This window comes from Centruroides vittatus, unplaced genomic scaffold, assembly GCF_030686945.1.
Source record: "Centruroides vittatus isolate TY-2023 unplaced genomic scaffold, ASM3068694v2 contig_487, whole genome shotgun sequence".
Lineage (NCBI taxonomy): Eukaryota > Metazoa > Arthropoda > Arachnida > Scorpiones > Buthidae > Centruroides > Centruroides vittatus.
The window spans coordinates 178,779-194,125 of NW_027122275.1; the positions used below are offsets into that span (position 1 = coordinate 178,779).

The 15,347-nt window shown below is 31.2% G+C and overlaps 1 protein-coding gene across 1 annotated transcript; it reads left to right on the forward strand.

The window, feature by feature from the left end:
* The first annotated feature begins 4,209 nt into the window (after nucleotides 1-4,209).
* Nucleotides 4,210-13,891, forward strand: LOC136978059 (uncharacterized). The gene is made up of 2 exons (XM_067273702.1): nucleotides 4,210-4,284; nucleotides 12,086-13,891. Exons 1-2 carry the CDS (start codon nucleotides 4,210-4,212, stop codon nucleotides 13,889-13,891), a joined length of 1,881 nt encoding a protein of 626 aa, XP_067129803.1.
* The last annotated feature ends 1,456 nt before the right edge of the window (nucleotides 13,892-15,347 follow it).

The window sequence follows — 15,347 nt, forward strand, 5'->3', positions numbered from 1 at the left end:
AGTTATGTGAACCGTTAAATACTGTATAGAGGCCAGGTTGCAAAGGTCAAGGATAAAGAAATAGGGATAGGTTTTATTCGCCGAATTCCATCTGGCATTGCTTTACATTTTAAAGCTGAGGTGGAACTTACGTATGAAGAAACAAATGCTGAAGTTCCATGTTTATGAAGAAGCAAATGCCGAGTATAAAAATATTTAATGTATTTTAAAGGGGTTTTTTCGTATCCACCGACATAATGCTAATGCATATGTGTGATCGGATCTTTCCCGTAAATATTGGAGAATTTTACAATATCTGGATTACTGAATGTACGAGTTTGCATTGCAAATCATCGGACGCGTATATAGATTTCATTATTATGTATAATTCGTATTGCTCGAGGTATCAGTCTAGCCTTAGTGTCAACTTTAGGCACGCAAAGGTGGAGCTAAATTGAAGTGTGTGTGTAAAATCCTTTAAAATAAAAGGAAGTGTTTGTCGGAATCTTAGTCGTTGCCACCATTTTCCGCATTTAGCATTCCGATTTGTTTGGATCAGCGCCAAAATAATAAATTTTTCGTACGCGGGGTCTTAGCGGTCGCTGGTCCCGAGGCTGTCCTCATGGCCCTACTACACTTTATGATATGGCTTATGGTTTACTACTTGTTTCCTCCTATACACACGAAATTACATAAATCCATTTTCTAGGCTTAGTAACATTTTATTGTACAAATTATAGACAGAGTAAACGAGAGGAAGGGTTCCCCCTTCCTCGCTTACCCTGTGTATAAGTGATTGTCAAATAAACTTCATTGTTGTTTAATGATCCGTTTTTCACCAAGTTTTATGAAATGTTTGAATGAATTCGAAAAATTTCCCACTTTCGTGATTGAATGAAGGTGAGATTTATCAATTCTTCCACCAAAAGTAAATCATTTAAAAACCGCAACGCACTTTAATACATGATTATCCACTTTGCTACCATTATCATTCTGTTAGTCGACAAGATTAAATGTCGAATTGTATAGTCTATAGTTTATCTTAAGATATTTCGAATTGTGCAACTTAAATGCATTTCTACATATTAAACCGGTTTAAATTACAGATAATGTTTCGTACAAATGAACTTTAAGGAAAAATAGACACGGTAGATCTGTTTATAATTCTAAGGGCATACATGTAATTGATATGATAGATATTCCCACTGTTTTTTATTATTATTTTTTTGGCAAATTGAGTTCCTTGCTGTTTCTATAAATATAGTGGTTTCTCCGTAAATGGTCAGATTCAGATACGGATATAAGGTGTTTTTAATTACTCTTCGCTATTTTATGTCATGATAATGCATAAATTCTTGGAAATAATCACTTTACTAGCAGTGATCTTTACTTAGAGTTCAAATTGTTGTATAATAATCTCCAAATTAGACAATTATCTGAAAAATTCAGTAATTTCATCATTTTTCCATAGCTTCCAACACGACTTTTTCTAAGAATATGAGTTAATTTGAATTTATTTCTTTTTCCGATTATATTGACTATTAAGTTAAAGTGTTCTTGAAAAACTCATTATATAAGTCGTAAAATTTTTAAGTTTTTCGAAGGTTGACAGTTGAGGAAAATCTTATTAAGAGACTACTTACATAAACTGTCGTATTGCGAAACAGCGGGTGTTTTTTCCGCATCTTTAATTAAATATTCATTTTGTAGTCTTGTCAACTGACTTTTTATAAATTTTCTATAGATTTATTCTATAACTTACCATAAAACTGGATTAAAACAATTGTACATTGAACACAGGCGTTAAAATTTTATCATCATTTAATTTAAATATATACGTGTTCTCTTTCCTCAGAGTGAATTGGATCGATGGGGTGAGGCATTGCAACTCGGGCAATCTGCACGAGGGTGCCTCCCACCAGGAGTTTTTTGGGTAACTGATCCCCAACAAAAGGACCTTTATTAGAGCCTTTTTTTAAAATTATGTTTTGATTTGCCGATTAATAATGAATACGGTTCGCGTCTGATATATATCAGACGCGACAGGCCCTTTTCTGGGTTTGAGTTTGAGACCCCTTTACTAAATAATTAGCGTTTCGCTCAATGAAAACACGCGATGTTTCAAAAATCAGTTAGCCGAGATATATTTTTCAAAAGCCACAAACTCATGAATAATAAGAACATTTTATGCAGATTTTAGTTACAATTCATGCCAGCAGGTGGCGCTCATTTATAACGGAGAACGTTTCAATTGCAACGTTGCAACGTTATATCTTTTCAATTGAGACATAAATCTGAAGTTGAAATGTCATATGATACTTCAAAATTGAAATTTATGGCTGGTTAATTTGTTGTTAAAAATACTTTGTATTGTATATTTTGAGATATAAATTAATTAATGAAGCATTTGGAAGATTTTTTCTTATTTTAAATGAAAAAAGTAAAGTGCGGAATAGCGATTATTGTTCTATTGTTCAAATAGACTTGGCGTTTATGACGTCAAAACGTTTTCAATACGTATTATTTCTCGAGAGAAAAGAACTTAAATGGGAAAATATCTTTCTATTATATTTTATAATTACTTTCATTTTTGAATCAACCAATTTGTCTTTAACCGTTATTGTCTGGCTTAATGAGACGTAATAAGTAATTTATGTTGTAGGCTTTGCCTCGATAAAGAAAGCAATGGAAAACATTCATTTTTTAATAATGAAGAAATAGAGAAAATTATCAATAAAATTCTCCAAATAATACAATCTTTCTATCAAATGTTGCTAAATTAGTGATTTAAAAAAAAAAAGAAAGTCCGAGTAGACAAGTTATACTCAACATATAAAATAAAGGACTAGAACCACGTATCTTTTTACGTTAGATATTAAAATTTTAGGTACTTTATGTCTGAGAATTAAATCAAAGAAACGTCGCTTTTCCCTTCTATTTGGATTTGCTTTTAAATTATTATTATTATTAAAGCGAATCATAGAAGAGAGAAAAACAATTTTTGTTTAACACATTTAAGGCATTGCCAATGTTTAATAACAATGGTAATTTTGTGTTTGAATCTTACATAAGCCATGTTTTTATTTGTTTAAAATAATATAAAGTCATCGAACTTTAGTTTAGAAATTTGAAAATTAACGATCGATGAACTTTAGTGAAAATCCCAACTGAAATAATTAAACCAATTTCTTGCTCTTACAAAAACAGGGGGAAAAATTCAATAAAAACCCATAAGATATAATCAATATTAGTTTATAATAATGTCATGCAAAACATTTTTTGTGAACAATAATTTAAGGCTAGATATTATCTAATTTGTAAAGTTTATCTTACGTGAAATTTTATTTTTTAAAACTATTCTTATTATATTTTATGCATGTTTAGTGTTAAATAATCTTTATCTTTATAATCTTAAATTACTTCAGGTGATTTCTAATTACAAATTTGATTAATTCCTCCGAAAAGCTCCGAAGTGAATGTAATTCACAAATGAAAACATTCGGGAACACTTGATCCATGATTAAGAATGTTCGGAGGATCGCATGATCTGGTAACAATGTGCCATACATTCGTAACTTATTTTTCTTAAAGAAGCAAAATTAGGTTGAACTAAACGTAGATTTTGATATTCAGAAGTATGATTTAATATTAAAATGTTTAACTGGAATATTTATCTGTTAACCTTAAATACTAAGAATACGGAATCACTTGTAAAGTCTCCTCTAGTGAGTCTGAATCTGAATGTAGACCTTCCGGGAATGTTTTCACGTGTACTTATATATATTATACACGTGTTATTTTATTGGAGTGTGTTCGACCTCAGTAAGGTGACACGTTAAACTATACTATCAAGGTTTGAATCGGATTCGAATTAGATTAGCCCCACGGCATTAGATAATATCGTAATATCTGTCTGTCTTCTGGCCGACTCTATCTTCAGTTTAACGGTAATTGTTATTAATTAATAAGTTTATTATCTGTCACAGCTGCACCGAGTGTTTATTAAACTGCAGATAAAATTACATTAGAATTCAGTGGTTTTCAACCGGTGTGCCGCTGCATACTGGAATGTCACGAACTTCTCGTAGGGAGTAACGCAAAATTTCAAAAATCATTCTAAAACGTTTATTTATTGTCTACATTTTAATATTATTTGTATATTATTAATATGAAAAACTACAGATCTTTAGCACGACATTTGTTTATACTGTACCTGCGAGAGCATCTTTCATGGCTGGTCGATGCGCGACTAAAAATTATGAAGGTGCTACTAGCTTAAAACAGTCGAGAACCATTGCATCAGAAGTGAGCTCCTAATTTCTTTTATTTAATTAATATACCTTGTTTCTTTTTAATAATCTGACATCCTTCCGGGGATTGTTGTCAGAAATTCTTAATTAAAAATTGGATGTCCTAACGTAATAAATAATAAAAAAAATGTTTCTTTTTTTTGCAATAATTAAAATCATTAATCTGTGATGGATGTAAGATGAAATCTATTTTGGTCTCCGTTATCAACGATAATGATATCGATCGTATTTTGACAAGAAAAGAATGTCTGGCGAGTGGTCGTCCATCCATATTCTTTTCTCGTTAAGATGACAACTCAATGCAGTAATGACACTCAGAATGTGAACTAAATCAATGTAAATCAGATAATTTTTCTTTGTGATTTTTGATCCATTAACCTCTTTCTAATTTAGGATTATTAACTGTAATTAAATTTTCTTTGTTCGACATAAGAGCAACGATATTATTATTATGCGCCAAATACTATTGGCACAGGAGCAATATTGTTACTTATATACTAACAACGATGTTATTGCTTACATTTATCAGATAATCCTTGTAATATATTTAAATTTATATTTGACTATAAGAAGTTATATATATATAAATTTATTTATATAATTACAAGATAAGCAACTATAAACCTATATTTTATCCTTTGTAATGTAGGTGTACAATGATAACACTGTATAAACAATTATAAACTATCCTGTAATGCACTGATTATAGTTATAAAATTTAACACTTTTTGTATCGGGTTTTTACATAGAAGGCTGTATATAAGGATACTAAAATTTAGTTTTCATACAGTTCATTATTATTAAATAATGGCTACTATTATTGCTAAATGGCTTTACTGAACCTGTGTAGAGCCTACAGGGTAATACGCTGCTGGCCTTTAGTGCGAAGATAGAAATTTCTGTACAGAAGGAAAAAAACAAAAAATAATTATTGTAGTTTATATTATATTAGCCTAATAAACACTGTATTGTAATATTTTATATTATAATATAGGCTATTAATACATTTTAAAAAGGTTATCGCGTTAGACATATATTTTTTATAGATTTGACATGATAAAAAATGCAAATTAAAGAAGATTCAGAGGAGTGTTCAATCTCTATTTTGTGTATATCTGTGAAGATAATCTATAAAAAAATAAGTAGCTTACGGCTACGGTTTAACAAACGTGTTTAAATAAATATTATAAGGAAGTTACAGATTTTTATACTTCTTAATGTTTAAGATTATATTCTTCTTCAATTGTTGACTCTCAGACAAATTGATTACTTGACTTTTGTGCCACCCTATGTAAATATACTACTTTTTAAAAAATATATTTATTAAACAAATGTTCATTTTATAAAATTTTAAAATTTTTAGTTATTTAAAGTCTGAAACAATCATTAAAAAAGAAAGAATAAAGTAGGCTATTTTTAGTTTGTTTTAATGAAACTAGTTTTTCTATTTTATTCAGATTTTGATTCCTTCCTTATCATTTTATTATTTTATTTTTATTTGACTTAATAAAGAGGTAAGTAAAGAAAACACAGAATCACGACAATAAAAAATAACATGTAAAAATAGATGAGAAAAGGAAGATTATATCTTCCTCTTCTCATCTATTTTTGAAGATTCTTGAGAAAGGGACCTTTTGTTCTTCTCATAAAGCTTTAAATATAGATTATTAAATATATTTTAAATGTGAATAAATGTTGAATTTATCATCTAATTTAGTGTTTAGTTAGTAATATTTATAAAGATAAATTTAAGGAATTAAAAAAAAAACAAAGTTAAAATAAGCTGAAATTATTAGTAGTAAATTTACTGCATCACTTAGTGTTTAATTATAGCACTTAGAAGGATATTAGTACACTATAAAAATTATTAAAATAGGAATATTGATAAGGGTACTACTGTGTTTTGCTTTAATTAAAAATAATGGAGCCCAGTTTTTCAAGTCATTTAATGTTTTTATTATAAATCTTTTTTATATTCTATCAATTCGTGCAGTGTGTGGAGTTTCTTCAACTTCTCCTCGCACGTTAGATGTTTTATTATTGTATACAAAAAAAAAGAATTAATTTTTCCTATCACACGGATAATCAGAGTTCTACTTAGAAAAACGATGGTTAAAGCACCTGAAACTGGGTAAGCGAATTGGAAATTTATCAACTTTCAATTCAGTGATTCAAAAAAAGTACATTCGGTTTCCTTAAGCTAACAAGCAACAGGGCGTTAACCAAATTATGCAGTTTAATCATAATAAATAACTATTTGTCAATCGGTTATTAAAAAGACCTAAAATAGTAGATCACTCGTAGTGAGACCAATGGATCTCGTAGATAAAAAATGCCTTCTCGCAGCAATAATGAAAGGATTGTATTAGTATATTCACTCATTCATTAATGAATTTTCCGTGAAATTCGACAAACATTTGAGATGAAAACGGAAAATTCTTTGTATGGTATTAAGGGTTCAATATAAATTCTCACGTTAAATTTGTGTATAAGAATCCTAATAAATGTGAATATAAATTTACGAAAAGGTTGCGAGGAAAAGTTTACACTTTCTTTTCTAAAATTATAAATCATAAATTAAGGAAAAATTATTGCATTGTCTAATATGCATTGGTCTCACTGACTGACTAATGTATTCAATGACGTGAAGTGTTTGAGTGTTCTTAATACGTCTCTTACGGGAAAATGAATGTTAAAATAGAAAGGGGAAATTGGTTTTGTTGATCGAGAAAGCCAAAACCTCAAAAAACGACAAATATTTTAAGCGCTACGTAGTCTCAAACAACCCTCATCATCGCTACAACACGTGTCATCCGAGCAGTCGATTCATTTAAACACTCCCTACCTATTTTTAAGATGTTTATTATTATCTTTTGTCTTACTATACTTATAATATTATATAATTACTTAATAAATATTTATAAAATTAATATCGTTTATATGAAGAATCACTATATAAAGTATAAGATAAAAAAGAAGAATCACCAGTAACGCTAATCAATGGTGCCGCCAAAGGCGGTCAGGGGCGAAGTCCTCGATAAAATATAAAAGCGTAAATTTCTATAATTAGAATATAAGTAAGGCCCGAGGAAAGTGTTAGAGATAAGAGGAAAAATAAATAAATAAATAATACTTGTCTAAGCATTCAAGGATACGTATTCTTGGCGTATTTTGCACGGTTTAGTATACGAATTAGTTTCGACTAGCTCGATATACAGTATACTCGTAAAGAAGAACAGAACGTACAATAACCTACGAGGAAAATAGAGAATTTGTTTAATAATTGAAGAAAAATTAAATTTATTTTATTTTATTTTATTGCTGTAATAATTCTATTTTACTGTATAATGATTTTGAATAAGTATGTAGTTAATTATTAACCGTATTCTTAATCAAAATCATTTCATTGTAAATACTTTATTACAGAACATTTCAAATGTAAAAACTTAAATATTTTTTTCATTTTTAAATACATTTCAAATCATTTAGTTTTGCCATTTCCTTCAATTGTGTGCTCGAAGAGAATTGCAAAATTAAGTTTTTATATTTGAAATTTTCTTCTATTTTTTGAATTCTGCATATGAAACTAGGAAATCCTATTCTGATCTGGATTAATATAGAATTTATGTCCCTTTCTATCCTTATTTTCCTTTACAAATCTCTTTGGGCGATTGTATAGGCCTTATACACGTGACAGTGTATGTCTTATTTGTTGTAGGCCTATGTCTGCTTATTTATGCTTAATTTTTAGTCAAACGGGCCCTTATACCAAATAGCTAACAATACGAGGCTGTTATTGTACCGTTTATTCTAAATTTAGTCGCCTTTATAAAGTGTAATACTTTTTCTAAACCACGTATTTAAACCTCTGCAGATCCTTCTAATTTGTGTGATTATACTGTATACCAGATGTCAAATTATTTCACAATATTCATTAAAATGCACAGATAAATAGAAATGTTAAGGTTAACTTTGTTTTTAACTGCTAAAACTACAGACAAATTAATAATTTACGAAAGAATACGACCAAACACGAAGAGAGAAATGAAATTTATTATAAAGTAAAATGAAAGAAGTAGGACGTCTGTCTGTGATTCTGTCTGAGGTCGAACAGTTGACAACACACAGCGGATCAAATCGGTTGGTAAGCTGCTTCATACTTAACTCGGAATTTTTTAAAAATTCTTTACGGATAAAGGTCTACTTTTAGGTTGGATCGAGTGGGCTAAACTGAAACTATTCTTAGATTTATCTACAAGAAATCAAAATTGTTCGTACGGTTCGAATCGTGATCCCTTATCGTGATAAGAAAATGCCTCACCTCGTGGCCTACTTTCTTGACAAGACGTCTGAAAACTGTTTCGTGAGATAAAATGTTATAAGGATTAACGAAGTCGAGAAGTGTTTATGAGAAATCCGGGCAATATTTTAGGATTTTTGTAAGATTTTTTTAAGAATAGACGATTTATGAGAAGATTGAAGTAAATCGATCGACTCGTATTGAATAAACAATTGTAGTGTATAATAATTTTAAAATATATTAAGATGATGTAGAACTCATAAGCAAACGTTCGAGTGAAGATAATTGATCTTTTGATAAATTACTTTGTTAAATACGGGGTAAAACGTGTGATGGTATTGCGAGATGTTAACAGATTGGTTAGAAATTCTCTCTGCAAAGATTAGTTAGAAAATAAACAAAATAGTCTTCAATTCAAGCTTTTAAGAATATTTAATCGTTTGAAGAAGTAAAAGTAGGCTCGTTATTTAAATTTCTTCAATCAATTTATCAAAACATCTTATCTTCAATGAGTCTTCGGGAAACTTTAAATCATCATTTAGCCAGTTTTTATGACGAATTCATTACACATTACACATATATATTGCATTATATATATATATAATATATAATAAATTTAGCATAAAAACGGGTTAAATGATGATTTATGGTTTTCCGGAAGACTCATTGGAGATATATTTCGATAAATATAAGTATAGCCTATATTACAGTTTTATCTTCCTTATTACTTACAACTTTAAAACCATTTCTTCTCGAATAAATAGGGTTTTATCTATTAAAGAAGATATACTGTTTAGTTTAGTTCTAGCTTGTCTCCATTAACAAAAGTTTAATGAGAATTTAATAATATTAAACATACCTTTATACGACAATACAGTAGAGTTTATCTGAATTTAACACTGCAGAGAATCGTTTACAAACAAATTCAAGGTGTTAATTATAATTTTAGTATTTTATTCAAGTCATTTCCCGTTAAATAAATTCTTAGTTTTAAATATTTATTTAACAAGTATATGCAAATATTTATGATTTATTTTTATTCCTATAAGGCACCACCTGCTCGTAAACACACGTCTGTTTAAACACGCGTTTAATTTAAGAAAATCCCCATTAATGCATGAAATTACTTTGAAGGAAAAAGGTTAAAGGTTATAAAACTTGCAGCTTAAAGTTAAAAAAAAAAAGTAGAACGGATAAAAATCTTTCGTAATTTTATATGACGCAGAACTTGTATGATCGTTTCCTTGTTAAATATTACGATAAGGAAATGATTCGTGTATCCAAACGATAGATCATCATTAAAAAAAGAATTAAATACGACTCTGGACACGTTACAAACGAGGCTAATAAGCTTAAATATTACATATTCTACTAATTCCGGCATTAAATAATGTGTATCGGTTGCGGTAAAGTTTATATTTTGTATAGTCTGGATCCTGTCTATCAATCTTAACTAGGCTACACTGCTTCCACATCACGATTTGCCACCTTAAAATTATGCCTCTGTCAAAATTAACTCCTTTATGACACGTTTGAGACCCATAAAGTCGAAATGTATGATTTTTATTCTCTAAATTGGTGTATAATACGCAGCAAGAACTTTTAAATTAGTTAAAAATGAACATAATCATAGGTTAATGCGGTTTATCAGTCGTAAAATAGTTTTATTGCGCTAGAAAGATTATAATTTCATGTCTTAGATAATAATATGTCCATTGATGCGGAATATTAAACTGTATTCTATACGACAGTATGATTATTAAATATTTAGCAGTATATTGTACGTGATAAATATTTAAAATATATCGATAAAAAAAAATAACTTATATCCTCGTTAATCTTCATAAGAATCGGGCGTGAACCGAAGATCTCTCACCTCATATAGTAGGTTATATTCAAATTGAATTTATATGAAGAAAACAAGTTTGTCTTATATAATCCGTGATATTTCTTAATCTTATAAATGCATATTCATCGAATTATCATCAGAAATGATCGAGTTTAAAGGCCATTATCTGAGCCAAACATCGACTTGTGTGAGCTAAGAATATTAAATAACTGTTATAAACTCAGTTTATATGATTTTTATAGAATTTCAGATAAATCTTTTACCAAGTCTTTAATCTTGATGATTACTGATGGTGAATACACATAAACAACTTTCTTACTTTTCCCATAACACTAAGCTTTATTTTCTTAAAATTTGTCTTCCATAGTTTTGTCACGCTTAAAAATAAAAAATAATAATACACGAATGACGGTTAAATTTGCATAACGATGACAGAATAAGCGAAAGATCCATCTTCTTTAGCGAGGAATACGTCATCAGATATCTTTGTTGATATTAAAATAATTTTGCTGACACCAAAACAGCGCGATAGAACCGGAACTATAGCATCGAAACAAAAATAAAAAAGAACACGAAGTTTTCCTTTTAATTCGCTTCGAGAAGGTCGCTCTAATTCATTCTTGAATAATAAAAATCTGGAATTTATTTTTACCCTAAAATCTCAAATACAATTCCGCATCCGTCTTTCTTTTTTTTCTTTCCCTGTTAATTGAATACAGAACATTTTCTCTTTGCCACAATTTAGATCGGTTTATATCGTTAATGTATTTCCCTGTTGATATCCTAAGGGTATAGGGCATCATCCCTTTGTGGATTTCTTTCCCACATCCTCATTTAACTCTTCAAAAACTCATACACAATGACATTCGAAAAGACTCGAATTCTCTACATTGATTATGGAATTCTTTACGATTTTCCTAAAATATATTCAATTTTAATCGTGTAATTATACGAAACTTGCAGCTTATCGAACGAATAGTCTAGCGCAATGTAAAAGATCTCGTCCATTACTCTCCGAATTGTGTGTAAGAATAGAGCGTGATGCATCGTGTTTATTATTATTATTAAATCAAAATCTGAACGCAGAAAATGAATCGGCCTATATTTTGCTCAATTTATTGCTTGTGAAAACTTCCTCCATCCGGATGCACGTAAATAATAATCTCTCGGTTTTAGTGATGCAACGGATGACATCGATCAGATGTGACAGTCGATGCGTAAAACTTTAATTGGCACCCAAAGAACTTCTAAATATAAACATTCCGCGAGGTGATGAACACAAAAATTCTATTCAAAAAGTCTATTTTTTAAAGCTAACTTTCTCCCGTTCGTTTCGTTTTTATATTTAAATTAACGAGAGAAAGGGCAATACCCCAATTTTCCTTATTTATTTGTGGCTTCCCCTTTGGGCATGGACGTGTCCTTTTGAGAAGAATGCACCCCGGACGCTTGACCTACAAACGTGTTAGACAAATCGGATGATAATGACGTAGATAAATGAACGAGTTATATAAAAAGGAATAGAAAAATATATCACAAATCTTTAGGAAATCTTTCGGCATCATGGTAAGTTTCGAAACGTTAGTCTATATCGAGGAGAGAGAAAATGGCGAGGAGTAAACCTATGGCTTTATTATTTTTTTACAGTTCTGGATATTTGTGGTTTCGCTGGCTCTTGTGCAGTCATCTTATCAAGTTAATTCCGATCCTTACGGGAAAATAAGTAGTGGAAGTGTCGATGGACCATTTCAAAGAGATGAAAATTTCGTTTATGTTCCCGTAAAATTATTTTCTCACGAGAGTGTAAGACCTGGAGGATACGGAGGAGGAGGAGGAGGAGGAGGAGGAGGTGGAGAAGGCGGGAGAAGTCCTCTCGTCGGAGGAAGTGGACGAGAAGAACAAGCTGGGAAAGAACTTGGTGCCTTCGAGAAGAATCCTGGTTACGGTCCCGCTTTAACTTTCAAAATCACTACTGGAAAAGACTCCGTGGATTACGGCAATACTGGTGGTTACGAAAATATTGGGAAAGGCCCTCGAAGTTATATAACCGAATCCGGTAACGTAAATAATTTCGATAGAAGTGCTGGTAGATACAGTGGTACCGAACCGAGCGGGTACATCGGAGGAGTCCCTAATAGTTTCGGAGGTAACGTGAGAAATTATAATAAAGGAGAATCGCTTGATTATAATAGAGGGAATCTTGGAAATTACGGAAAAGCTGGTGTTGTGACTTTTACTAAAACTTCTCCCGGTGGATATGATGATCAGAAGCCAATTTCTTACGGCAGTTCTCCTCCTGTAAGAAACTACGATGGTGCTGCATACGGTGGAGATCCTGGTGATTATAGCGACGGAGTATCCGAAGGATTTAAAAAGGAAACCGCTAAAGGATTTTCGTCTTTGAAACCTCTCAGGTATTTCGGAGGTGGAAGTCCTAAAAGTTACGTAAATAAACCTTCGGGAGGATTTGGAAGTTTTCAACATGGAAACAAACCCTTCGTGGTTTCCTATTATAGGAAAAATCCAGATATTTTTCAAGGTAGTAGCTTCATTACTGGAAGTTCTGGATACAAAGACGGAGGTGTTAGTACGTACGGAAGTGGAAAACCTGGCAGTTACGATAAGCCCAGTAGTGGTGGTGGTGGTGGTGGTTATCATAGCGGAAGTGTCAGCGGTTACGATAAAGTAAGTTCTAGTAATTATGGAAGAGAAAAGATCGCATCTCCTTTTACTAAAGTCCCCGGTAGTTTTAGTTCAAGTAGAGATGGACTTGGAAGAGAAACTTCTAATAATTACGGAGGTCAAAGGGTTATTACTTATGGAAAAGAAAATGATGATAGCTACGGAAAAGAAGATTCTGGCGCTTATAAAGGGACACACGATAAAATTCCAACTCCTAATTATGCGATAACAATTGGTAGTGCGAGTCCCGATAATTATGGGGGAGGAAGCGACAGAGGTTACGACAAAGTAAATCCTAATTACGGAGGTAATAGCGACAGTTACGGAAAAGAGAGCTTTCCCGGTAATTTTCCCAAAATCCCACTTCCTAACATCTACGGAAAAGGAGACGATGGCAAAAAGAATATTATTCCTATCATAATTAGATTACAACCACCCGGCGGTAGTGAAGAATACGGAAACAGAGGCTACGAACAATATAACAACAATCCAGGCGTTGTTTACGGAAATAAACCACCAAATAATTACGGAATTTCACCCGAAAACTACGGAGGAAAACCTGTTAAACCTAGCGAAGGAAAGAAATTTAACAAAGATTATAGAACTTCTCCAAGCGAACACGGAAGAAACCAAAGTCCAGATGTGGTCTATGGTGATAAAGGCACCGGCGGTGGTCTAGATATTTTCAATTTAAATCTTAGCAATCTCTTAGGCGTTAAATTGCCAGAATCTGCAAATTTTAATTTCGCTGCCAGAAGCGAATATACATAGACTTTTTTATTCCCTAATTAAGAATTCATTGACCCGAATTAGCGATAGTTTTTAAAAAATATCCATCATAATGTATCATAATTCATAACGTATATGTAATCTAGATAACATAAAGATTTTATATATCTGGTTTGTATATTAATGATTCTTTAACATACATTTTTCCTCAATAATTTAGGAAACGATAAGGCATATTTTCTAATAGAAAAAAAAAAATAATTATGATGTTAGAAAATTACATTTATAAATTGGAACTGATTGATTTCGATACATAAATCGTGTAAAGATCGAATTAATTATTGATTTAAAATTCAATTTTCACGTTCTTCACGCTACATCCGTCACAATGAACTAATGACACAATTTTATAGAAATTCGTTTATCCGGCGTGCCCAAAACTATCTTCCCATAAACTCAAATTTCTTTAGGTCATGTGAGAAATATGTTTACACGTTTATTACATAAACGATCCTTGATTAACCCACTTTTAATATCTCTAGGGTCGGTTTGCGACCCTCACCTTCAATTGTAAATTATTGTGGAGATAAGATATCCATCCAGGCCACTTACCTCAAAGGAGAGTCGCGCCATTCGATAAACTTGCACAAAACGTGCTCATTTTCTATACTTTTTTTTAATTATTCCTACTTTAAAATATGTTCTATTTTTAGAATAAATAAGTCATTAAATTCAATTGTATATTTTATAAATTATTTTTAAATTTTAATCATTCTCTGAAGCTGTGCTGCATTGTTGTAATTTAAAAATAACTAAACTAATTTAAAAGTATCCGAAAAGTGAGCAAAGTATAGGGAATAATATTAAAAAATGGCAAGATCTTGCATCAAAGCGAAATACACACATACCAGAAGAGATGTATTTGCTTCATTTTTTACTCCCACCCCCCTTCTGTATACAATTCTTCATCACCACTGCCTTCCCTCCCATTTGCGCAATCATATACAATAAATGTCAATTAACAACAGAATATTCCAATATACACGAATTATTTTGTATACGCAAACACTCGGATGATTTCTCTCTCTCTGTGTCAGCATTCATTAACACACTCCCGATACCCCTATCTCGATGTCGTAATAAATGCACGCCGTCTTAGACACTGTACAAATATACTTAATATTCCTTGAAAAAAGCGGGAATCTATATCCCATAAGTATCGATCGGATGCCTTTGGATCCTGATCTATACATTTCAGATTCTTTCGATTTTTGTATTTGTTCATCACATAAGACAATAGAACCTATTGTTGAGCAGGTACTTCTACCTGAAAACGCTTCAAATTCTCGTCATCTAAGTACATAAAACAGCTTCATTCGTCACTTAATGGAGATTAAACTAGTTAACAATACTTAAAGATGTAAGAGACTTAAATGCTACGGCAACCAATTCAATATTGATCAAAACAGGCCAAACTATACAGGCGAAACTATAATAC